Source organism: Triticum urartu, chromosome 2 (assembly GCF_003073215.2).
Source record: "Triticum urartu cultivar G1812 chromosome 2, Tu2.1, whole genome shotgun sequence".
Taxonomy (NCBI): domain Eukaryota; kingdom Viridiplantae; phylum Streptophyta; class Magnoliopsida; order Poales; family Poaceae; genus Triticum; species Triticum urartu.
Window position 1 is genome coordinate 167,513,177 of NC_053023.1, and position 27,528 is coordinate 167,540,704.

Below are 27,528 nucleotides of genomic sequence, written 5' to 3' on the forward strand. Positions count from 1 at the left end.
CGGGCAGCACCCGCAGCGGTAGTTGCGACGCGCGAGCCATGAGCGGTGACCGGCCGGTGCGGCGCTGGCCGAGCGATGGCCGGGCCGGTGGTTGCAAAAACGCGCGAGAGAGATTACCATCGGGCACCCGTTAAAACCGCCTCACCGAACGCTAGCCGCCGGGGACATTTCTGGAATTCCGGGGCTGCGGGCCGGGCCAGAAAGGCTCTCGGAGCATGTCGGGTTATTTAACTAACCGGACAGTACCGCCACCCTCTGCCTACACTCCACTCTCCAGTCCACTGAGTGAGCACGAACAGAGCAAGGAAGTAGCCGGAGTTTCTCCTTTCTGCGGCTGGTGTGCCAACCTCGGTGGTAGCCATGGCCGCGCTGAGGAGAGGTTCGGCCGTGGCCTTGGCGGCGCTGGTGGCGGCGGCGATGTGGGCCGGGATGGCGTCGGCGGCCGTGTACGAGGTGGGCGACAAGCTCGGGTGGACCATCATGGGCAGTCCCGACTACGGCGCCTGGGCCGCCTCCAAGAAGTTCAGCCTCGGCGACACCCTTGGTACGCCTCCAGCCCCTCCCTCGCACCTCTCTACGTCACGCTCGCGCGCTCTGCTCCCCTCGTTCTAAGTTTCTAACATCGCTGTGAATTTTCTTCCAAATTCCTTGGCATAAGGAAAAGAAGAATCTCAGCCGGTGTAAAAAACAAACAAGAACTATGTTGGTGAAACCTGCTCCCCTCGTTCTAACATGGCTGCGATTTTTCTTCCAAATTCCTTGGTATAAGGAAAAGAAGAAGAATCTCAGCCGGTGTAAAAACAAACAAGAACTAGTATGTTGGTGAAACCGGAAGATTGAGCACGTGGCTTTTTGCTCTTCTTCGAGGACTAGGATCGTTCCCAAACCCTCGTGCCCGGAGCTCTGTCCATAAACGGCTCTCGGGCTCTGTGCTGCTCAGAACTTCTTAGATAGTATCTTCACCTGCGCTTAGGTTAAATTTATCATTCGGGGGTGCACGCGCATACGATAAGTTTGCAGAAGCTCACACGAGCGAGAGCCACATAGCATTTTGCACTGTCCAGTCAATCTACTAGACCCTGCCAGCCACCAGTCCACCACTCGTTTTAGAAGGTGGAAGCGGGCCCGACTCCCACTTCTGAACTGCAGTAGGATTATTTAACAGAGTTCGCCGGCGGAGAGAGACACGACGACACGGCCACTAGTCCGAGAAGTAGAGCACTCGGCAGTAAGTCGGCACCGCTCGCTCTCGCTCCTTGTGCGGCATAGAAGGCGTTGGACGCGCGACGTCAATCGTTATCCATCCCAAACCTCTTGGCTTTCGCCGCAACCTGTTGCCACGCGAGAGCACCCAGCGCACCGCCTGACGTATGCACACAACGCGACCTCGGGATAGGCGCATGGCGTGCAGCTGGCTTCACGGCCGGCGGTGCTATCCACTCTAGTTTGGCGGCCGTGCGCTCCCCGTGGTCGGTGTGATTCGGCGCGGCGCGAACGCCGCGCACGACGTGACTCCAGTCAAAGCTTTCATTATTTCACTGCTCGGTGGTACACGCTGCATGGGTTGGGCGTGTCGTGTGTACCGTGTAAGCCCGACTTTATCGAGTGCAAGCATGACTTGTGGTGTGAGCAGATATCGCAGTCCTACTACGGAGTAGGTGAGTACAAACTACTCCCTCCGTTCAAAAAAATAATATGTTTTGAATATGTTAATATGAACCATATACGGACTAAAATGAGTGAACAAGCACACTAAGGCCCTGTTTAGTAGTCCGCCAGCTCCGAGAAATACGAGGATCTACGGAGGGGGTGTTTCGCCGCTCCTTTATTTTCAGCTGAAGCTACACCCGCTCCGGGAGTGGAGTTTTGGAGTGGTGAGACTCCGAACAGGCCCTAAAACGTGCCTATATACATCCGACTGAGAAAGAAGTTGAACATACTGTGTTACACATTTGTGAACGGAGGGAGTACATGATAATTGAGAGAGTAAGAGATAACCAGACCACAGACGCATGCCACAGATCTAGCTGAGGCTGCTGTGGTGCACAGTGCATAACTCTGGCGGGAGAAGCTGTGTCGACAGGGCTAGCGAGCACTCGGTTCCTGCACTGCAAAGACTGAGATATTCCCCCACAGCGTGACTCGAACCTTTGCCCCCGTAGTGGTCCGCGCAGGCAGGGTCCCTGGCCTGGCTGTTTCGGCGCTTTTCGCAACGTGGCCGGGCCGGTGCGCAGTCGTGGTGGGGGACGCCGGACGCGTCTGGTACTGCAAGGCCGCAACTGCATCCGCCCGGCGGAGAGGACGGCACCCCGATGGGCCTCACCTCACTCACACACGCATAGGGCGTTGCACGACACAAGAGAAGACCAACTACCGCCCAGCCTGACCGAGCACCAACCTAACCTGACCCCGCAAGGATGGACCCATGGAAGCTCCAAAAAAAAGAAGGATGGCCCCATGGTTGTGGGGTCCCAAGTCGCCGTGGCTTTTCCGTCTGCCTTTTTCCTGAAGAACCCGGCCGTCGTACGTCCGGGCGCTCCGCCAGCTTTCCCGCCATGTCGGGCTCGTCCTCCTGCCCCGCCCTTCTGGTTTTCTCTGTTCGCCTAGACGGACGGACGGAGCAGTACCAGTAATCTGGTGTACTCTACATCGAGCACCGTGTGGTGGCGTGTCTTGGCATTGGCAGCTTGCCTGTGGCCGGCCGTACTAAATCCCAGGGAGGGAACTTTGGCCGGAACAAACTGCTGCTGCCCTTTGTTTGCCTGCTTGTTTTCAGCCAAGAAGCGTGACCGGCTACCTGATGTCTGCGTGCGCGCACTCGAGAGAGGGACTCTTTTCTTCTCCGAGCAAAAAAACAGAAGATAATTTCCGATTTCCGAAAGAACATACTCGTGCTACTACTAATAGGCACACACACATCATTGTCTTCTTTCGTGTCTGGAAAGTGAGGATCGGTTTTGCTAATGCTAAAGCGTGAAACAAGGCGTGCTTTAATGCTTGTTTTCAGCCCTAAAGGCTCCGTTTGCTTTGTTGCGTAAGATAGGTTTTCTTGCCTTCGTTTGCTATTTCCACAGGCCAACAGAAAGTCTAGTGCGCTGCCTTTCCAAGCCATTCGTTTTCCTTTTGCATTCAGTGACCAAAACCTCTTGAATTCATCATGTGCCATGGAGCAAAATAAATTATTATTACACTTGGTACACACAAAAACTGCACTACTGTTTGATCGCACATGTGCAATAATTCATTCAAAAAGCAGCCGTGTACCATGATTACCAACAATTTCACAACACTTTAAATTCTTGACGCTTTCACCTAGATGCAGCAAAAACTAGAAGCTTGACTAAGTTGCGCATTCGCTTTACCTTTGAAATGTCACACCAGGTACGATTTGCCAGAATCGAATCATGCAACTTACAATCTTGAAAGCTAATTAAAGCCCCTGCCTGAGTAAGCTCACGTGTGTGTTCCTGGTGTCACTGTCTCGTGGGGCAAGGCAACTGCTGATTCCCACTCGGTGGTTGCCTGTTACAAGGTCACCCTCCTGGATATAGATTCTAAAAAGTTTATCATTTTTTGTTTCTGCACACAATTAAATTACCATATTTAGGAGGGTGAAAATTCGTCTAGTCTAGTGCGATGTACCCACCAGGCAAACTTTTTGCCCAACATCAAGAATCAAAGATGGTGCACATCAACACACACTATCATCCTCTGATTGTTCCTTGTTCCACTCCTCATCACCCATTCACCAATGGGGCATGCAATTCCTCGGTGGACCATCATCCCCCTCGACTCCAAGCTGTTCTTGTTCCCCTCCCGATCTGCCTGAAACCCCTTTTGCAACTTGTCAAATTATGCTGGGAACCTGTTGCTGTTGCCAACTCACCTTGATGCATGCGCTCTCATTGCTGGCTGGTTGGTTGGTAGCTCTCGGTGGGCCGAAAGGAATGACACATGTATGCCATCTTTAGAGAGCACTCGTAGTGATCACAGAACCACAAAATTTGTATAGCTATGGCCCATCCAGGAAGAGGGTCTATGATTACCACTGTGTAATGTATGATAGGTTGCCGGCCAAACTATGGTGTTTGCAATCTGGATAAGTGGATTCCTGGTTGAGGTGTGATCATGAGCTGTAAAGTTTGCGAGCATGGTGATCATATTATTTGTTCCACTGGAGGAGATGCCGCTCGAGTTATACTTGCTGTGGGTTTTAGCATGTTTAACTTAGCCCTAGATCGAATATCTTTATGAGAGGTACGCGTGGCGCATCTGATCTGTGTTTGGTAAACCAAGATGCATATCTTTTAGAAAATTAGTCAGGGGGCTGTTGTAATGAGAGTGATTTGTAGCCTGCTCGAATGGATGCAGAATTGCACATAGGTGGGCGGTGGGGAGCTGATTGTTAGTGACTAGTGAGTGGGTTGGTAGGATACTTTCTGATATGAGAATGTTCTCATGTTGTTCCTCAACAACCAAAAAAACAGAAATTCTCCCATGAGAATGTTCATGCCCTAGGGCATTAATTTTATCAGATGCATGGCCTGAACAGTCTAATTAACAACATGCCGATTTCGATCGAGTAAATAGCCGGTGCGGATGATTGTCGTTTCCATTATCATGGTTATGTCAAATTAATTTGCTCCTGTGATGATTAACTTGTGCTTTGGCTGGAAAAATTGCCGCAGTGTTCACGTACAACAAGCAGTTCCACAACGTGATCGCGGTGAGCAAGGCGGACTACAAGAACTGCAACGTGACCAAGCCGACGGCCACCTGGGCCACGGGCAAGGACTCCGTCGTCCTCAACACCACCGGCCACCACTACTTCCTCTGCGGCTTCCCGGGCCACTGCGCCATCGGTCAGAAGGTGGACGTCCGCGTGCTCTCCTCCGCTGCCCCTTCCACCGCCCCCGCCATGGCGCCCGCCCCGGGAGCCGCGGGCGGCGGCTCGGCCGGCCGCGCCGGCGCCGCGCCCTCGCCGCACCCCAACGCCGCGCCGGCCGTCAGCAGCTCGTTCGCCGTGACGGTCGCCGCGTCCGTGCTGTCCGTGGCCGCTGCCGGATTGAACCTGCTGTAGTCCGGAGGTTTGCCGGCCGAGGATGGATGGATGGCGCCCTGTGAGTTGTGAGCTTCCGTTTGTCGCCGTATGAGTGCGAGCAGTCGTGGAGACATCTCTGGTCATCTGGATCCTGTGTTGTTTATTACGTACTACTGTTTTGCTCTCTTTTTTGTGTGCCATACTCTTCTCAGTGGATCTTGGTCTGGTTTGGGGATTTGTGCTTAGTTTAATCAATCAAGTGAGCACTCTCTTATGGTTTTTACTGACATGCCTTGGGGAGTAACAATTGGGGGCATTTCTCAAGATGTAAAATAATGAGTTAATTACACTTTTGATACATAAACTTGGACTCGATGTACAAATCCATACATAAACTTGAAAATGACACAAATCGACCATATAACTTGCATTCCGAGTACGTTTCAATACATTTTCTCGTTAACTCTCCGTTAAACACAACACGTGAGCTGCATGTTGCTGAATATTAGTTGGGCTATAGACCCATTTAACAATTTCAGAAAATTCCTAAGGGCCCGTACTGTCAATTGAGTGGTGGAAAGTTTAGTCCCCACATAGCTAGTTGAGAGAGGTGTACATCAACTTATAAGGTGAGCTATTCTCCCACTAGTATGAGTTGGTGTGAAGAAAGGAGAGGTGTTCCACACGCGCGCTCCTCCACTACACCACCTATTCTTATATGTTTATGTTAGAGATAGATATTATTTATATGTTTATGTGCTGGCGTTTGAACAAGTTTTGTTTTCTTCTCAATGTCGGTATCTTTTCGCTCGATTCAAAAGATGTAAGTGATAATATTTTTAGGATTCAAACTCAAGACGTTGTGTTGCATGCATCAGACACTAGCCATTGCAACCTGTTACTTCTTCTTAATGTTAAAGATATACAGTTATTTATATTTTTTTTATCAGGAAAACTGATTCGAATCTAAAATGTGTGTTGCACAGGATTTATTGTATGAGTGGGTCTCTCATCACTGTTTTTCCCGGTCAGCCGGCTATCTGATATTTCCGTGAGCCGTGAATGCTTTTGACATCGTTAAAAAAAAACTAGAATTCAAATGGTCAGATGCTCATATGCACATGTTTTCGTATAACAACTTTTGTCCAAGTGATAAGGCGTGAACCATAACAACTCATATGCGAAAAGTGGATTCTTTTAGCATTGGATAACACTTTTTGGGTCCCTTCACAAAAAAAACCAAAATCAAGAAGAAGAAAAAAACCTTATTTCAAACCCCCTCTGCGGCACGTATTTTGGCTTTTAATCAATTATTATGTTAAACAATATGACTTTTTAATAGAACAAAAAATAATGAAAATAGCCTTGTCCAAACCTCTGTGCAACGCATATTTTGACGTCAAATCAATTATTATTCTCAAATGTATAAATAGAATCGAACTCTACAATTAACACAAGCTACCAGGTGATGTAGTGGCTAGCAAATGGTTCGTGCGACTTGTCGCCCTTGGTTGCAGATTTGTATCAGTTTCTTACCTGGCAACTGACTTATGGGACCCACACGTAGGTCGGAACATGGGCCAGCTGGCATGCTGTGTTTAACGGCGAGTTAACGGAAAATGTACTGAAGTGCACCTGAAACGTAAGTTGTAGGATTGATTTGTGTCATTTTTCAAATTTGTATGAATCTGTACGTCGAATGCAAGTTTATGTATCAAAAGTGTAATTAACTCTAAAATAATCATCTGAGACACAATCATTGAGCGCATCAGTGGATTAGGATTCAGACAGGATGCTGCCAGGAACATGGTGTGCACTAGCGATCAATTCACTTTATCTGTCAGTACTAGTCTTACTAATGACTAATGCTAAGCATAGTCTTAATTCATAAGGGCCTGTTTGGATGAAGGTCTGACACGCAGCTCTTGGCTTGCCAGCAATCTCAGCCTCAGTCTTCCAAATCCAACGCCCGACAGCTACTCCATAGTTCATCTCCAATAGTTGCACGCACGGAAACGGGGTGTTGTAGAAATATTCGGGCACGAAAACAGTTTTTTTTCGCATGACAAGGCAACGTTTCCAACAGTTGTCTTAAAATAGGGCATCTAGATAAATAAAACCAAATTTGTTTGAACTAACATTCGAGCTACTTCGACCATATTTCATACGTAGTTCGACCGAAATTTAAACATGCAAACTATAAACATAGTTTAAATACGACATGCAAAATTAAACTACCAACTTAAACTACGACAAGCAAACTATAAACACTATAGTTTATCCCATTCGATATCATCGAACCCATCACTCTTGCCGTCAGAATCGACGTTGAACACACTCAAGGCTCATGCATTCTTCTTTTTCTTCCTCTGTGATGACGAAGGCCCTGCCTCGGTGTCGTTCTTGCGCTTCGACTGCGCGACGTCCGTCTTCCAGTAGAACTCCATCTCAACCTGCACATACTCCAGATGTGCCCTAGCAAAGGCTGTCATCGCTCCTCACCGCTCTCTCTAATGTTGTCCTACTCCTTGACAACAATGCGGGTAGCCGACTTGATCGGGCTTGACTCGATTATCATCGACAACCCGACAAGTTCGGCATTCGCCCGAGACTCAATCTTCAGGAAATTGAGCCTCGAGCACGTGAGGCCAAGCCTCCACGAGGCGACTAAATCTGGCGATGAAGGGGGCCAACACTTAATGAGTACGGAATTTCATAACCCGGGTGCAAAAGGAATGCACCCGAATAAATCAATGAATGAAGCTCAGGCCACGAATTCTGGAATCGCGCGAGGGCATGGTTGGTAGTCGGCAACGTGTTGAGCCAGTACCTCCGGCCGTCGTGCTGGAACTCGACGCCGTAGTTGCCGGACAGCCTGAGCCGCACCCTCTTGAATCCCCTCTTGCCCTTGCCTTCGGCGGCATGGCGAGGAGGCACCAGCGCCGAGGAGGAGAGGTAACACCGGTGCGGCGGCGGCGTGGCAAACTTTGGCAAAAAAAAGGGGGCGGTGACATGGCAGATTTCGGCGAAAAGGGGGCAGTCGCAGGGCGATTCATCGGTCTGGCAGCCAACGGGTGGGGTGCGACAAGTGGATCCGGCGATGGCGGGGTGTGATAGCCGCATATCTGAAGGTGGGAGTGGCGCGGGTGTGCGGCTGCGTGTGTGGAAGACGACTGCTGGGTCATGACTATGTGTCGTTTTCTTTTGGGGCAGCAGCCGAAGTTATGTATATTTGCAACACTCCGCGGTGTATTTTAAGCGCTGCCAAATTTTTTCCTTTTGCAATTCTTTTGCGGTTGGCTAGCTGTTGGAGGCCATTTTTTACCTCATCGTGCTCCCAAAACACCTCATGCCCGAAAATAGGGCTGCTATTGGAGATGCTCTTAGCCAGGCAGCAATCTCAACGTTAACCCTCCAAAATCCAACACCCGGTAATGTTGCCTTAGTCGGACAGTTTTTTGAGCAAGCCAACCAAATAGGTCGTGTGTTTGTCCTCGGGCTAAGAGCATCAGTCAGGCTTCTCATAATGTCCCTACTAGATCATTGAATGCGCGTGTTGCTGCGCCCATCTATTTTGGTGTTATAATATTAGTGAGCAATTATATGTAAGGGTACTATTTTATTTATGTGATATAATTATCACATTGTATTTAAGGTCAATCATGTGACATAATTATCACACTCGTGTATCATCTTTTTGACCTGAATTTTGAAACATGAAATTCATGAGATGGTGTGTGCTTTTGTGCCTATTTATTTTCACACAAGAATGTTTGCTATTGTTGCAAAATGTATAGTTTGATTAATATTCTTTGTAGTTGTAGGAATATGTTAGCTGGTAAGAAGGTTGGTCATAGTTTGATTTTGTATAAGATAGCAAGGGTTCTAAACAATGGTAGGGGGAGGAAGCGAGAGAGGCCAAGCACACGTCACTCATACCGCAGCCCCTGTGATCTATAGGAAAAGCAGACATGATAAATTGAACCGTCGGTGATACACAATAAATCACAGGCGATTTGTGGCACTTCTACGTGTGCGTAGGGGCTCCTCAACCGTTTGTGATAGCACATTATCGCACGCGTGACCTTCGAGGAACCCGTGCCCAATGCAAAATGCAATCTCACTCATAATTTTTTCAGAAAACGTGTGCGATGATGTCATGCGTGACAGACGCTTGCCATAGAACACTCGTGTGCGATGGGCCAAATATCACGCACAATTTCTATGATGGCACATGTGCCTTAGGTAATATTTCACAAACGGTCGAATGTCAAACACCATTTGGTTTCCCTGCGCAATTAGAAACATTTGACTCACGAGAGACGTGGGCGATTGATCCCCAATCCCACATGTGTGCCAGAATATAATGTGTGTGATATGTTCCTGCATCGTATATGATTATATATGGTAGAGCATCTGCATCATCGCTCCCTAACGCCGACGATTTCTGGGTCATGTGGGATGGACCCTCCTTATCGCGCACACAAGTAAGGCGATGGTTTAAAACTCTGTACCGAAAAGGGGGTAAAACGGTTTATATAGCACATCGATGCACTAGTGCAATATCCCTAGAGCCAACATTTTTAGATTTGAAAATTTTTGGGTACAACACAATCAGTTCAGGGAGGTGGTCAAGAAAATTTGGGAGCAACAGATCAATGAAGTGGATAGTGCTAAACCAATTGCTGCAAAATTTAAAAGACTCAGAAAACATCTCAAGAATTGGGCTAGAACACTATCAGATCTCAGGCAGAATATTAATTACACCAATTTCATGATCCTTTGCTATGACACCCTAGAGGAATTCAGAGACTTATCGAATGAAGAACTCAATGGCATCTGCACAATCTTTTAAACAACAGAGAATTTACTAGAAACAAAGAGCTACTATAAAGATGATCCAGATGGGATAAGCTAATACCAAATATTTCAAGGGCCAAAGCCACCCTCAAGTTCAGAAATAACCAAATTGCTATGCCGATGGATGAAAATGGTATAGAACATCATGAGCACCCAAAAAAGCAGCAGTCCTTTTTAGAGCCTTCAAACAGTGAATGGGGACATCATCAGTCAAAGAACACCCTTTGCACCTGCATGACCTACTGGAACGCCATAATGGACTTTTGGAGCTTGAAGTCTATTTGCTAAGGAGGAAAAAGATAAGGTTGTCTTGGAGATGCCTGCCGACAAGTCCTCTGTACCAAATGGGTTCAATGCTGCCTTTCTCAAATCATGTTGGGATATTATTGCACTTGATTTTTACAGATTGATCGAAGACTTCCACAAGGGCACTGTCAATTTCCAGAGCATCAACTACTATTTCATTACTCTCATTCCAAAGAAGGACTTTGTTGCCTGCCCTGGAGATTTCAGACCCGTCTCTCTTCTGAACTATACCCTGAAAATCATCACTAAGCTCTTGGCAAACAGATTTCAGAAATTCATTCTTACTCTGGTCCACAAAAATCAATATGGTTTCTGAATAACAGATGCATCCAAGATTGTCTTGCTTGGTCTTATGAGTATATCCATTAGTGTCATCAATCAAATCAAGAAGTTGTGTTGCTTAAACTAGACTTTGAAAAGGCATTTGGCATGCTTAATAATGACACACTTGTTGAGATTTTACAAGCAAGAGGTTTTGGAGAGAAATGGATTCATTGTATCAGAATGATCTACAGCACATGATATTCCTCTATTCTGCTTAATGGGTTATCTGGGAAACAATTTCTATGCAAAAAAGGAGTTAGACAGGGAGACCCACTTTCACCATTAATTTTTGTCTTGGCTGCTGACCTCCTACAAACCATGCTTAATGAGGCAATGCATAATGCTCCTGTGGTTCCACAATTACAGCACAATACCAGTCCATATGACACTACGTTGGTAGTTCAAGCTGACGCTACACAATTGAACAACATTAAGAATCTCCTCCTTCATTATGCTGCATATACCAGACTGAAAGTAAACTATGCCAAATCCACTATGATTGCAATCAATACTTCAGATCACAAGATGCGGGAGCTATCTGCACTCTTTGGTTGTCGGATTGGTACCCTCCCACATATCGATCTTGGCCTCCCCTTGAGCATCACAAAGCCCAGAGTTGAAGATTTTGTCCCTTTACTTAGAAAAGTTGAAAACAGACTTCTGGGATGCTCCATTTTGCTATCCAGTGGAGACAAACTCACTTTAATCAAATATGTTTTCTCCAGCCTACCAATTTTCTTCATGCACACCCTCATGTTACCTGCATCTGTGGTAAAGCAACTAAAAATTTATCTGAATAACTGCTTCTGGAGAAAATATGGTACTTAGGAGAGGGGTGCTGCTTTGATTGCCTGGGACACTGTATGTAAACCCAAAGACCATGGTGGTATGCTACCTGCATTGTTGGCTCGGGTAATACTATTCACTTTTGGTCTGATACCTGGTGGGATCAAACTCTGAGCACTAAATTTCCTGAATTGTACTCCTTTTTAATCAACAAAGAGATCTCTCTTCAGCATGCACTTGATGCACATGAGTTTGAAAGCCTCTTCCATAGACCTCTTTCTCTCCAGGCTTACCAGCAATACACAACACTACAGACACGACTAGCAGAGAGTACACAAAAAGAGGCTAAGGATATTTGGTCTCTACGGAGGGACAACAGACCATATTCTTCTATGGTGATGTACAAGTCCATGGTAGGAAACAACACAACACCAACAGTTTTCAAGGATATCTGGAAGACCTCATGCAGACTCAGATATAAGATTTTCATTTGGCTTATGCTCCATGACCGGGTCAACACCAGGAACCTTCTGCAACATAAAACGATGTATCTGGATAAATATGATTATGCATTTTGCATAGATAACACCGAGGAGACCTTGTTCCATCTTTTTTGGAATTATACATCTGCTCTTCACTATTGGGAGCACATCATGCCTTCTAAGTTGAGAGGAATTTTAGTATTTGATGACATCCAGCTAGCCATGAATCAGCTCCCCAAAGACATAGATTTGGATATTATTATCATGGGCCGCTGGAGTTATATGGTCCATTCGTAATGATAAAATTTTCAGATCGGCTGCCCCTCACCTCCAGGGCTAGATGTACTACTTAAAAGAGGGCCTTTGGTCCACGCAGATCAGAGCTAGGCAAGCAAAAGCACTCCAAATTAGTAGTTGGGTTGAGCAACACTTGTAACATTCATTAGATGCTGATTTCTAGAACTGGCATTGGTTGAGAGGTGTTTATTTGTACCCTTTGTAAATATTTTAATATATAAATGAAAATTACCGTAGAAAAATTGTTCTATGGTTTTAGGGTTAAAAAAAGTTGGGGCCATCTTAATCTTTCTCTTTCATGTTTGGGAAATTATTGTAATCAAACGACTGGACGTGGTGCTCCATCGACCGCCTCCGAATCTCTCCAATTTGTTTTGATCGTGCGACGCATGTGCATTGCACTGGCTTGAACAACATCCCCTACACATAGGCACGTATCCCACCAACTGTTTACAAACAACCCTATCCTCTGGCACACATCATCTTCATCGTGTACGTGTCATCCCCCGAATCCGTCAATCTTGCATCTGGCAACCATCCCAACACCAAGCCGGATGTCCCTGCTAGGTCAGCGGCTGTTGCGAGCGATGTACGGATCAGAGGCAGCTGAGGCTATTGCGAGGACTGCCGGCGGCGACGCAAGGTTGCCGCCACCATGGTTTGGTGTCATGCCTGGCTAGTGCTGCGATAAGGGAAGGTCGCTGAGGTAGCGTCCTTTAAGTTGGCGGGCTTCACAACATGTGCCTTGTTGCAAAGAGGCTAGTGTGATGGCTGGAACCTTAGTGATCCGGTTTGCAACATGGGTCATGTTGCAAACTGTCGAGCGCAACATGACTCATGTTATGAATTGACCCACCGGTTTGCTACATGAGTCATGTTGCAAAGTCCCGAGCGTAGCATGACTCGTGTTGGGAAGCACTCGAGAAGAAGACAAGGCAGGCGCCGCTGACGATGCATTGACTAAACGGTGGACGAGGCGGCTCATCTTGTCCAGTTTTCACCCGGACAACATGTAGCGTCGTCCTTCATATTTTCTCTTCTTGTTGGTTTTCACCTAATACTTTGTTATTAAATTTAGCTAGTATTTCCTTTTGGACGCGTCCAAGGAGCATCCGGTTGCTCCCTAGCGGTCCGGAGCGGCCGACCAAAAAGGAAGTATTTGGTCTCTAATCCATAAAAGGAAATAATTTGTCTTCCTAATTCACATGCAAGGAAAACTAATTCATATTAGAGTGACAAAGTAGCGTGCAATTGGGAAGAAAATACAAAAGCACATATGAACAGGTGTGAACGCATTTAATATGTATTTCAAAATTTTCCAAAAGTCATAACTTATAAACCACGCGTGGGAATTAAGATTCGTTTTCACCGTTGGAACCATGAAGACGTGGTGTTCAAAACTAGATCTCGAATGGGTGTGTTTCGATGAACTTTTTTGTGTGCAACTGACTCCCTGTTTGGTGCAATTGTTTAGTAATCGATGTGCAACTTGTTGGGGAACATAGTAATTTCAAAAAAATTCCTACGCACACGCAAGATCATGGTGATGCATAGCAACGAGAGGGGAGAGTGTGTCTACGTACCCTCGTAGACCGAAAGCGGAAGCGTTAGCACAACGCGGTTGATGTAGTCGTACGTCTTCACGATCCGACCGATCAAGCACCGAACGCATGGCACCTCCGAGTTCTGCACACGTTCAACTCGATGACGTCCCTTGAACTCCGATCCAGCCGAGCTTTGAGGGAGAGTTCCGTCAGCACGACGGTGTGGTGACGATGATGATATTCCGCTGACGCAGGGCTTTGCCTAAGCACCGCTACGATATGACCGAGGTGGATTATGGTGGAGGGGGGCACCGCACACGGCTAAAAGATCCAAGAGATCAATTATTGTCTCTAGGGGGTGCCTCCCTCCCCGTATATAAAGGAGGAGAGGAGGGGGAGGGGGTCGGCCACCCTTGGTGCGCCCCATGAGGAGTCCTAGGAGTAGGACTCCCCCTTTCCATGTTAGAGTAGGAGAGGAGAGGGAAGGAGAAAGAGGGAGAAAGGAAAGGTGGAGGGGGCGCCGCCCCCCTTCCTAGTCCAATTTGAACTTGGGAGGGGAGGGGCGCGCGGCTGCCCCTTGGCCGCCTCTCCTCTTCCACCAATTGGGCCCATGAGGCCCATTAACCTCGGGGGGGGGGGGGGGGGGGTTCCGGTAACCCCCTGGTACTCCGGTATATATCCGATAACCCCCGGAACCATTCCGGTGTTCGAATATAGTCGTTCAATATATCAATCTTCATGTCTCGATCATTTTGAGACTCCTCGTCATATCCGTGATCACATTCGGGGCTCCGAACTACCTTCGGTACATCAAAACACATAAACTCATAATATAACCGCCATCGAACTTTAAGCGTGCGGACCCTACGGGTTCGAGAACTATGTAGACATGACCGAGACATGTCTCCGGTCAATAACCAATAGCGGAACCTGGATGCTCATATTGGCTCCTACATATTCTACGAAGATCTTTTATCGGTCAAACCGCATAACAACATACGTTGTTCCCTTTGTCATCGGTATGTTACTTGCCCGAGATTCGATCGTTGGTATCTTAATACCTAGTTCAATCTCGTTACTGGCAAGTCTGTTTACTCGTTCCGTAATACATCATCCCGCAACTAGCTCATTAGTTACAATGCTTGCAAGGCTTAAGTGATGTGTATTACCGAGTGGGCCCAGAGATACCTCTCCGACAATCGGAGTGACAAATCCTAATCTCGAAATACGCCAACCCAACAAGTACCTTTGGTGACACCTGTAGAGCACCTTTATAATCACCCAATTACGTTGTGACGTTTGGTAGCACACAAAGTGTTCCTCCGATAAACGGGAGTTGCATAATCTCATAGTCACAGGAACATGTATAAGTCATGAAGAAAGCAATAGCAACAAAGTAAACGATCAAGTGCTAAGCTAACGGAATGGGTCAAGTCAATCACATCATTCTCCTAATGATGTGATATCGTTAATCAAATGACAACTCTTTGTCTATGGTTAGGAAACATAACCATCTTTGATTCAACGAGCTAGTCAAATAGAGGCATACTAGTGACACTCTGTTTTGTCTATGTATTCACACATGTATCATGTTTCCGGTTAATACAATTCTAGCATGAATAATAAACATTTATCATGATATAAGGAAATAAATAATAACTTTATTATTGCCTCTAGGGCATATTTCCTTCACAACTATCTCATCGTCGATGTGCAACTTTCCCCCTACTCACGGACATGCAGTTTTCACATATGCGAACAACTATGAACGCATTAATGCGGGGTTAATTTTTCTACAAGATCATAACTTTTGAACCGAACATCAAAATTAAGATCCGCTTCCATCATTGGAATCCTCAAGACGTGCTCTACGAAACTAGATCCCACATGAGTATGTTTTGACCAACTTTTTGTGTGCAATTTAGTCCCCGCATGATGCAACTGCTTTGCAGTCGATGTGCAACTACTTGACAGTTGATGTGCAATCCCCCCCCCCCTCTGCGAGGACTTGCAGTTTTTACGGATAGCACCTTCATTCCAAACTACCCTTGCCAATGAGATGTGCAACTTCATCTGTTGCCCAGGCCAACTGGCTAGTAGTTGATGTGCAACTATTCCGCTGCATGTTGATTTGCAACTTTTTCTGTTTGCGGCCTAGGCCAGATGCGTAGCAGTGAATGTGCAACTTCGAATGTAGCCATGGTCAACTGCCTAACAGTATGTGCAACTTCCCATCATACCCCCTGTGGATGTGTAGTTTTCGCTACTAGCACCCCGTCCAAACTACACAGCTGGTGAGATGTGCAACTTTAGCGTCCAGTCAATATGCAACTTTTCACTACCCTCATGAATGTGCAATTTTCACCATGCAACTATCCTTGTCTGTGAGATGTGCAACTTCATATGTTGCACCGGCCAACTGCCTAGTAGACAATGTGCAACTCCATCTTTTGCTCAGCCAACTAAAATTACACATTGATAAGTAAGGAGGAGAAGTTGCACATCACTACTAGGCAGCTGGCTGAAACAACAAACTAAGTTGAACATATCGTTGAATATAGGGTAGGTAGGGTAGGATGTGCTAACAGTGAAAAATTACACATCCACGAATAGGAAGGAGGGTTCCGCATCAGGTTATTATGGGTTAGGTTGCAACTTATAGAAAGTTGGATCATCTATATCTATATCTATACCAATATAAAAAGACCCAAAGGTGCAGATTCAATTAATCTCGGTCATCAAATCATGTCAATCCAACGACCTAGACTGTTTTAATGTCGAGCGCTCAACACGTTTAGTGTGCAGTTAATTTCATGCCAAATATAGTGCTAATCACATAATAATATGCAAATAATATTCTACTTAATATCCGCCACTTAATATACTTTCAAATTAACGTGCATTGCACGTACACATTGACTAGTGAAGTAATTAGTTTTGAAAAAAGTTGCATGATGTAGTACCAAAGTTGCATCATGTACTAATAGTGTTGCACCATATAACACGAAAGCTGGCATAGATTTTTTTTGTCAAAACATACCCATCCGAGATCTACTTCAAAGATCTCGTCGCGAGGATTTCAACGGTGAAAACAGATCTTAGTTCCGACGTGCAGTTCATAAGTTACAATTTTTGATTTTTTTTGAAACAAAATTAAATGTTGCATGCACCTCTTGTGTCACGATATTGTACCTTATAAAAGAAAGAAAACAATCACTAAATCACTAAGCTCTTGCTCATGCAGTCTGGCAGGCTTGTCCCAGTCATTTATTTTGTCACGTAGCATCAGCCGCTCGATTTTATTAAATCATGCACGCGCATGATTAGGTACTTACGTTTTCTTTTTGACGCGAGATATAACTACTTCATTCGTTCCTAAATATTTGTCTTTTTTAGAGATCTCAAAAGTGACTACATACAGAGCTAAATGAGTGAATCTACATTCTAAAATATGTCTATATACACCCGTATGTGGTAGTCCATTTGAAATCTCTAAAAAGACAAATATTTAGGAACAAAGGGAGTAGTACTTAGATGTGTTGCAGCAGTCGCCTAGTCATATCCATATTGCCAAATTAAACGTGAGGTCATTGAGAAAATGTAGTAACTGTATTGGACAGGACTGCAGAAGGGTGATGACGCTGACAAGCTTCACTTAGGTGCCGAGATGATCAGGGCCAGCACGATGCAGCTGATGAGACTTTGCGGGACTACTGCCCAGCCGATTGGAGGAGCGTGAAAGATCGTGATGGATGTACACTGCTTCGAGGGCGGACGAAGTGGAGTGTTCTGCCGGGAGGGCCATCTTCCTCATAGTAGCTTCCCTCTTTTGATTGTTTGATATTTTGGTGTGTTGGCATGTATCTCTCTCTGGGTGTCGTGGAACATAATACTCTAGTAGATGTAGGTGTTATCAGATTTTCGCCCCACAGCGTTTGGGTCGACGGCGACCGAATGGCAGTGGGTTTTCTGGTAATGCTTGAACCCACCTTACCTCTTTCCCTCTTCCTGACTCTGTACTCGGAACTGGTTGTATTTCCGTTGTTTGCAATGAAAAGGGGTAACGTCCGGTTCAAAAAAAAATGTAGTAACAAAATCAAAGTATGATTCTGTATCGCCATCTAATGCTAGTATATGGCCAATTCCTTCCCGGAATCAGGTTTGTAATTCGTCCATCAAATGAATGAATCCCTTTTATAATAACAAAATCAACGCAATAAGAATAGGAAATCACCGAATTACCTTGTTGTTTCTCCGTAATTATTGGTTCCCATATAATCCTTGCACTTTCCATCATTGTCAATGCAACCCTATACTTCGGCAATTATATATATGTGCGTTTGCGTTACGAAGGACGGTCCAAGGTCGTAGGCGATCTTCAAACAAGAAGTTAAGATGAAGAGGCATCCGTTGGTCGTTGTGATGCTATTCGTCTCTTTTCTGTTCTTTAGCTGTGGCCGGGGAAGAAGTTCAGCGATCTCGGAAAGCGACTTCGAACTGGAGAGAGAGCTCAAGATGCTTAACAAGCCCTATGTCAAATCCTTCAAGGTAACCATGCAATCGGAACAAACACTTCGTTGTCAAGTTCTCAAGATGATTAGAGAATCCAAATCCGACGTACTTATTCTGTATTTGATGAAATGACAGGATAATTATGGGGTAGTTTTTGACTGCGTTGACATTTACAAGCAGCCTGCATTCGATCATCCTCTCCTGAAGAACCACATACTACAGGTCAGTAGGTCACCATTCTACACTTTCTATGGTTACTGTCAAAAATTTGTAGGATTTTTTTTCTGCTTTGAGAAACATGGTGCGAACTCTTGATGTAATCAGTTTTTTTAGTCATTGATGTCAGATTTACAGATCTATCTGCCCTTGTATTAGACTCTGACATGTCCTTGTAGTATTCCCGAGCACTGTACTTGATTAGGAAGAGGTATAAATACAGCGGAAGTCAGAACTTGCACGTGATGGTCAGGGCCGGATGGTTTCTGCGGTGTGTTCTTCCGATCCTGCTGGAGCATTATAAACGAGGATATATTGCAAGCGTTTCAACAATTCTACCACCTGACCGGGCAAAACTTTGGGGCCCTGAACTCTGTGATCATCGCGCTCATCTTCAAGAAAGACGGAGCTGACTGCATTGCTGACTACAAACCGATCAGCCTAATCCACTCAATTGCGAAGCTGATCTCCAAGGTTCTCTCGATCCGGCTAGCTGCGGCGGTGCAATCCATCATCTCGCCTCTTCATAATTGTGACCGACCCCATCCACCGCCTTCTCCAAGCCGCTGAGGAGGCACTCGAGATCATGCCGGTGCCTGGTAGAGAGGTCAAGCTCAGAGTGAGCTTATACACTGATGACGCCATAATTTTCGCAAACCCTGACAAGGAGGAAATTGACCACCTGATGTGCATCCTCCATAGTTTCGGCGACGCCTCGGGCCTTTGGATCAACCTTGCTAAGTCTACGGCCATGCCGAGCAACAACATCGACCTAGAACTAGTTCTTCAAGCTTTCCGCGGTCCGATCACCCACTTCCCAATTAGATACCTAGGTCTACCCATCACCACGGGCCGGCTACACCTAGTTCACCTGCAGTTCATCCTCGACCGAATCAGGGCCCGGCTCGCGGGGTGGAAGGGACGGATGCTCTCCATGGTGGGCAGGCGCGTCCTTGTCCGCTGCGTCCTCGCGGCCCTGCCCACCTTCGCCCTCACAGCGCTGCGAGTCCCCAAGAAACTGCTAAAGGAAATTGACAAATACAGGCGACGCTTTCTTTGGGGGAAGGAGCAAGAACTCTCTGGCGGCAGCTGCAAGATCAACTGGGAACGAGCCTGCTCCCCGGTCAAGCACGGTGGGCTCGGCGTGCTTGACCTGCCAAAGTTCAGTCGCGTACTCCGGCTGAGATGGCTCTGGCATAGCTAGAAAAACCCCACTCGCCCTTGGGTGGGAACAGAGCCGCCATGTGATGACTCGGACCACGCTCTGTTCAACACGGCGACACGGTTAGCCGTTGGCAACGGCAAAACGGCGAGCTTCTGGCATTGCTCATGGCTAGGACCGGTGCCATTGAAGTTCTGCTTCCCGACTCTTTTCAAGCACTCGAGGCGCAAGGGCAGAACTGTGGCTCAGGCTGTCAGCGGCGATCGATGGGTTTTGGACCTCGCACATGGCAACACCAGCAACCTAGCCAGCGATGTTCTCAACCTACACCGACTTATTCAGCGTCAGCAGCTCGAGCTACAAGCAGAAGAACAAGATCAAATTCGCTGGAACTCGGAGGAGCCAGGCCAGTACAGCTCCCGCTCGACCTACTCCCTTCAGTTCTTGGGCTCGACGACGGGCTTGCACCAGGCCCTAATCTGGGATGCTTGGGCTCCGGCGAAGCTCAAGATGTTTGCATGGCTCCTCCACCAGAACCGGCTGTGGTGCAACGACCGTCTCCAACGTAGGGGCTGGACTAACGACTACTTTTGCCAGCTCTGCCTCAGGAATCTCGAGACCTCGACACACCTGTTCTGGGATTGCTCTTTCTCGAAGACAATTTGGGCTGAACTGTCTTCTTGGCGGCACTACCAGGGTCTGAGCTATGCGTGTGTGTGCAACGACAACAGCTCTCTGTAAAAGGTGGAAGCCATGGTCTCCGCGACACGGCCAGCGCACACAAAAGGAATCAGGTCACTGATAATGCTTGCGCTATGGAAGATCTGGCAGGAACTCAACAGTTGTGTTTTCAGGAAGAAGGAGGCGAGGATACGAGATGTGATCAACGATATCAGGAGAGAGCTTTGCCTATGGCAGCAGGGTGGTTTCAAATTTCTTCAGAGCCCCTTCGGGGATCCTCCGTGAGATTATAGCTTAGTTCTTGGTGCTCTAGGCACTCCCCTTTTTCTTTTCTTTTTGTTACCTCCTTGATCACATGATCACCGCCTTTGTCACTTTGTCACCTGCTCCCTGCTTAATCAATGAAACCCCAGTGGAGGCTGGCTCTTTCAAAAAAAAGATTGTATTTGCACTATAAAATAAAAAGAATTTTTTTCACACTAATCTTTATTTCATTGTGGAGCCCATCACCTTGCAGTATTAAAAAAACAATCACCTTCTGTATCATCAATTCTTATTTGCTTTTGTATGCTCAACAAATTGTTGAGAAATTTTTCTGAGAAACCTCTATCTGAAATTAGATGCCGCCAAATTCAAGTTCCGGCACTGATCTACCGATAACAGGGGAAAGTTGTCCTTACGGAACTGTCCCAATACGGAGAACTCTCAAGGAAGATCTTGTAAGGGGACGTGCCCTTCGTCCGGTGTACAAACCAACGGCAACGGACACGAGTGGAATTGACGGGCAGCATGTAAGATAGATTTGTGCTGAATCTTTATTGCATTATACCTTCATTGTTTGGGTTCACAGTACTACTAATCATCTGGGAAACGAGATTGACATTCTCACTGTTCATGCCATGGGTTTCCCCTAGTTCGCCTTGGTGTTGTTAGACAGCGAGAAAGGCAAGACATTCCAGGGCGCGAGTGCTTCGATCGAGGTGTATTATCTCCCTATGCCGTCAAATGCTGCTTCCACAGCTCAGATGCTGGTTGTGGACGACAGGTCAAGTAATGTCACCGTCGTGCAAGCTGGATGGCATGTAAGTTTTGACATTTGACAGGTTCGAAGCGAACACACAGTTTGTTGTGGTCTCTGACACCAGTGCCTGTTGCATCAACCAGATTGATCCTGGCCGCGAAGGCGACGGGCAGAGCCGTTTAACGGTTTACTGGACGGTGCGTATTGTATACAGATTTGCATGCAATGGACCAAACATTATTTATGTTGTATACTATTATTACATTCACAGTGGAATCTCTTTTGATACAGGCTGATGACTACAAACAGACGGGCTGCCCTAACACACAGTGCCCTGGATTTGTGCTGGTAAACCAATATGTGGCCCCTGGGACGGCCTTTCCGGCTGGATCATCGATTGATTTAACCATCTCCAGGGTGAGATGACCTTCATTCATCACACGTTTCTAAATACTCCATCCGTTACATAATCTGAAAGTGTTTTTTACACTACTAGTGTCAAAAAGCTCTTATAGTATGAAAATAGTATAGGACGGAGGGAATAACTACATTTTGATTTTGACAAGTGTTCCTGAAGTACTAGAATTATTATTACGTTGTTTACAGGATGACCAGACCGGGCACTGGCTAGTTTCAGTCAGCGGACTCATTGTGGGCTACTTCCCCCGCGCCATAGTCAACGGCATGGACGGCAGCACCCAGGTCCAGGTGGGAGGGACCGTGTACGCGCCACCGGGGAGTAAGAGACCTCCCATGGGCAGCGGCATCGCACCGGGGCCCAACAGTAACAACGGCGCCGCCAAGTTCAAGTGGTTAACTGTCCGCGGCAGCACGAACTTCAAGTTTAGGAAGACCAAGGACGTCGACGACTCCAGCATATACGACGTTGTGGTCACTTCAGCTTCACAAAATGGTCCTGATGGATTTTCCTTCCAGTATGGTGGCCCCGGAGATGCATAGCAGAGCTCCTTTTTCTTTTTGCCTTTTTAGCTGGCATGTCATCTTATAATATGGGCGTAATAACATACCTAAAACGACCAAGACTACCATTGTGTATCACACAACAGAAAAATTGCGAGAACTGAGGTACGATTTGTGCAGAAAAACGATTGCAATTCAATTCTTTTGGGCTTAGGCATCTTCAAGTCGGACCTTTAAAACAAACACAATATTTGTTCATGAATAGGTCCGGACTCATCAATGAACACAGATACGGAAGCCATTATCCAACCCTATCACATATAAGTCCACATCTTCAACGCCAACCCATAAAATGGATATAATATTTGTCCGTTGTCTGGCCCAGACTAGTCTGTGGACACGGTTAGTTAGCCGGTCATCCAACCATCTCCCCTATTATTCACCGTACTAAAAATATACTTAATACAACAATAGTTCAAATATAAATATTACATCCTAGATAACCTAATGTTCAAGAAGTTTTTCGAATTCATCAATTCCAAATTCAAAGATACTCGAGTCAGTATTTGCACATATCATCTCATGCGCTATGCCCCTTGAGTTTTATCAAACAATGTATGAACGTAAATAGCATATCCTCAATCTCGTGGTATAGCACGGCGGCGCGTCCAGGCTATACAACATGGTGATTGTCAAGTTGCAACATTGAGTGTATTAATGAATTGACCAACATATAAACTGTCGTTGTCCTGGCTGAGGGGGTCCTTGCCACGTCGGTTCCCAGCCTAGTGGGCCGATCTATAACCCCTAGGTCGGTTTTGTCGTAGGCCACTTTGTGCGGCCCTTAGCGTACATGAAGATTCTAGAAAACTTGGAGTACAATCTGAACAAAGTAGAGCCGATGTAGCCGGCCTAGTTGTGTAAACCCTAGGACCCCTAGTATGTTATATAAGCCAGGGGCCGGGCTCATGTAGATATATACAATCCACTATTGGGAAAAGGCTATAGGTGGCCTCAAATTAGTGATGGGCATAGGCAGGCACCCGCCACTGCTATTTTGGAAAAGCAGCAGTGTCAGGCGAGGACAAGCGCCTGCCCCAAGTGAACTCCTCAAAATTTGACCGCGTAATGAAAGCAAACACTGGTGGGCATAGTTGAGGACCCGCCACTAGTATGGAAGATATCGACGGTCCCTAGTTATGCCAACCACAGAAGTTAGCGGTGGCGGGTCCTAGGAAGTGCCCGCCACACGTAAGTTAACCCCGCTACTTCCGCCTAAGTGTGTGTCGGCGTCCTGGCAACAGGGGTACTCAGACTTGCCTGCCTGCGGCCTAGGGCGTGGCTCCACCAGCGGCCTGGTATGGCCCATCTTCATCAACCAACACTTAAGACCCTCGCGAGGGGCCAAGCCTCACGAGACGGACGACACAAGACCTTCTCAGGGGCAGCCTCACTAGACTGGCTCACGAGCAGCAGAGAGATCAAGGCGAGGGACACCTCGTGAGGTTTCCGTGACGTGAGCCATGACGACCAAGGCCAGGCGGGCGCTAGTGGGCGCAGAGTGCCGGTTTCCTCTTTGGTGCTAAAGAGGCAGGCACAGGCGAGGAGTCCCGAGGTGTCAGGCAAATGTTTCCATATCGATGCAACGAGACCAAGACCAGCAGGACGGCAAGACGGAGGTCACCACAGAGCCCACGACGGCGTCACCACCAGAGCCTTTGGCAGGCGAAGACCACCTTTTGTCAGGATAACTTGTACTCGTTGTCCCCCTTCGAATTGACCGTTGTGGGATCCCTTCCCGCCAAATATTTGGGGAGAGGACCCGGGCCTCTATAAATAGGGCTAGTCACCACTGTAGCCAGGGAGAGGCTGATGGAGGGACGAATCATTCAGACCATCCCAACCACACAAGCTCATCGAGCTCAATAACACCTCTCCTCAGGAGGCTGTTCTTCCCTTCTACTTGTTCATCCCCAGCCTACAAAGCAATCCAACACACCACACTGGAGTAGGGTATTACACTGCAACAGTGGCCCGAACCAGTATAAACTCTTGTGTCCCTTATTCTTCGGGTCCGGCGAGCTAGACCGTGAGATCGTTGCGAGAGCATGAGCTAGGGGAGAGAGATCTTCGTGCGCACCCTAGTGTTCAAACCTCAAGAGTTTGCCGGAACCCGTAATTCGACATTTGGCGCGCCAGGTAGGGGTGCGCCGAGGTTTTCTTCCCCCACGACCGACTTGCTGTCGCCCGGTGCCTTTGATGTTTGACCATCCGAGGACCCAGGCCGATCGCTGGGCGGCCCGGCCAGCTCGAACACCTCCATCCACTCCAGAAGACCTCAACTCCGCGCTCCAGGCGGCCCACGCGCCGCCCAACGCCCGCGGGTGCGGGCAGCACGGATCAATGTCCACCGCCCTCACGCTGCGACGTGCGCGGGCCGCCGCAAGCTATGCGGCAGTGACGGCGCCACACACCCGACGGGAACAGGCGAACATGTGAGCCGTGCTCGTAGTGGCTCGGGAGCTGCTGCGGTGCTAGCTAATGGAAAGCGGTCATGACGCGTTGCTGGAACGCGTCGCTGAGCTGTTGGATGCTGCACCCAGGGTTATGCCGCCTTTCTGCTCCCTACTTACACCTCAAGTTGTTGCCAGGTCACACGACGGGCCTCGTTGCGCTCGCGTGCTCCCAGGTGCACCAGGAGGGCTCACCAGCGTTAGCACGACCGGCGGTGTCGTATACTCGGCCGCGCCTTCGCCTCCCCTAGGTGGCGTAGGCGCAGGCGTTGCTCCTCACGGTCCCAATCGAGCGCCACCCCACAGCCACCAGGAAGGCACGCCGGGCTCGGCGTCGTGGGGCACAGGGTGCCTTGGCGGAGGTTCCGGCGAGGCAGCTCAGGAAGCCTATGTGCCCAGCATGGTGAATCAGGAGTACACGCCAGAGGACGACCCCTGCACGTTCCACGAGCCGGCCTGGGAAGAAGAAATGCTGGAAGCCGAGGCCTTCTACGAGCCACCCAGGAGCCTCGCCGACCCCGCCGACAGCAACCACCGCAGGGTACCACTGATATCTCAGGAGCAGGCTTACGCTAACCATGGGTCACAGGTGGACCAGGCCGCATCGGCGGACGATGACCCGAGCGCTGCAGCCCCACTCCAGCCAGAGGTGGCGCACTGGGGGCTGCATGAAAGGGGCCCGGAGCAAGACCCTCCCCCGTGTCATGCGGGGTAGGGCGTCACTCGGAGGTAGGTCCTCTGTCGGGGAGGCGCCGGCAAGCCTTCCCCCGGCAGAGGGCCCGTGGTCGCCGAGGGCGTCGCTGGCATCCCCTCTGCCCCTTGGCCTCGTCCTGGTTTCTGGATGACCCAACGGTGGTCAAGGGTGGCGCAAGGAAGGCCCCTCGTTTGGCGATGAAGCAAGGCTCGCGCCTGTGAAGGTCTTCGCCCGTGACACTCTCACGTAGTAATGAGTGGGGCTGTACACACCCCGGAGTCTCTAGAGAGCCGCCATCGGGGGCTCCCGCCCACATCCTAGTGGAAGCACTATACTCAGCGCTGGCTGTCGACACTGTCCCCCAATGACTAAGCTCACGGCCAGCAAAGGCACTAGGCTCCGCGCTGATGAGAAAACAAGAAGACTAGCTAGGTGCCAGACACGGCCTTTTGCTTTCAAATCCTTACTCTGTAGCTCGGTTTGTCGCCTTTTGGATTTGAACTCATAGTCGTATTTTCATTGGCAAAGCATGGGGGGCATCTTTTCTCGTTCGTGTTGATTTCTTGGGTTTTCCGGCTCCGTGCCTTGTTTCGAGACCAGCGCCTGCCGCCCCTTCCTCACGAGCGCCTCACGAGCGAGGGCTGGGCGTGGTATGCACGCGCATTTCACCATGGTCTAACGCCCGTCTCTCGCAAGGCCCTCTCAGGCGGACCAGTGGGCTCTGCAGAAGCCCGAAACCTCGCAGGTCCGCGGAGGACTCCCCTTAGGAGGACTACACATCGACAACTACAGGGCCAGTCTGGGGCCCGCCCAGACTGAGGTAAGTTACGGTGGCGAGCTCACGGAGGAACTTGAGAACTCGCTAAAGCACGCCTTAAGTCTGGCTCAGAGAATAAAATAATAGTCTGATTACATGAGGGGATCCCCCTCCCCAAAATGCACTCACATCGTCGGGGGCCATGCCCAAGATTTTTGCGCGCAGGTTCAGAACAAGGAGCGTGGTCTCAATCGGACATGTCGCTCGCAACATCTTCTGAATCGCTCCCGGACACACTACTGGCGTCGTCGCCAGCGTCGTCTTCACCATCATCGACCACACCGCCTTCATCCGTCGCGACCACCACAACATCATCATCAGAAGCGAAAGCTCTGACCAGAACATCCACATTATCATTCACCCAACGCGCCAGGTTGCCCCGAATAGCTCATGGCACTGAGGCGATGGCGGCGTCGAAGTCGAAGTTGGGGTCGGCATTCTGAAGATGGCTGAAAACGCGGGAAAATGCGCGCCCGAGGAGGCCGCGGCTCTTTTCTTCAACGAGCTCGCGAGCCCTCTCAGCCCTGTCCTCCAGGAACGTCACGATGTCGGTGAAGAAGCGAAGGTGGCCGACATAGTCTTCTGCATGAGGATGAGGGGAGTATTCATCGCAGATGATGCCCAGCGCCATATTGGCCCTCACCCTGAGGTCATGGAGCATGGGGGCATGCTCGCGCTGCAGCGTCTGTCGATGGATCACCTCCTCCTTGCTCTGCTACGCGAGGGACTCGGCGGCGGTAACTCGCTGCTGAAGCGGAAGCAGTTCAGCACGGGCGAAGGCTAACTCAACCTGCACGGAGATCAAAGCAGATGCAGCGGCCTTCTCGCGCTGCTCTGCTTCAGTCAACCTCGACCTGAGGGCGGTGTTCCTGCCCTTAGCTTCGGCTACCATGAGCTTCAGCTTCAGGTCGTACCTATTGGCAAGGTCAGTGCGAGCCTCCTCCGCCCTGCGGTCCACTTCCTCCTGGATCCTGGCCTCTCACACGATGACGACATCTTCCTCCCGAGCAACCTGACGCTCCCTCGTCTTCAACCGCTCAAGCTCGAGGCTGCACTCTGTGGACTCCAGCATTAGCGCCTCCTCGCGCTTCAAGACCTCCTCCTCGTTGGACGGCACCTGATGAAGCTATGTACCTAGGGTAGGGTCATGGATCTGTCCAAGATACCCTCCCCAAGGACATCTCTAAAGGAGCCAGAAGCACTCGAAGAAAAATCATCATCCACTCGATCATGAAGCTATGTTCCACTCGACAGTCTCGAACACACTCGACCGTATGGACAATCACTCGACTACCAGGAGATCTAGAGCCACTCCACTCTGCAACGGTCGGGAACTAAGTCATAGCTTTAA

The 27,528-nt window shown here is 48.5% G+C and overlaps 1 protein-coding gene across 1 annotated transcript; it reads left to right on the forward strand.

Moving 5' to 3' along the window:
• The first annotated feature begins 248 nt into the window (after positions 1-248).
• Positions 249-5,324, forward strand: LOC125536557 (mavicyanin-like). Its single transcript, XM_048699794.1, has 2 exons — positions 249-544; positions 4,689-5,324. Exons 1-2 carry the CDS (start codon positions 361-363, stop codon positions 5,078-5,080), a joined length of 576 nt encoding a protein of 191 aa, XP_048555751.1. The 5' UTR covers positions 249-360; the 3' UTR covers positions 5,081-5,324.
• Positions 5,325-27,528: the final 22,204 nt, after the last annotated feature.

Coding starts and splice junctions, on each gene's coding strand:
- LOC125536557 (XM_048699794.1), top strand. CDS start 361: ATGGCCGCGCTGAGGAGAGGTTCGGCCGTGGCCTTGGCGGCGCTGGTG. Junction 545..4,688: donor CAGCCTCGGCGACACCCTTG/GTACGCCTCCAG, acceptor AAATTGCCGCAG/TGTTCACGTACAACAAGCAG.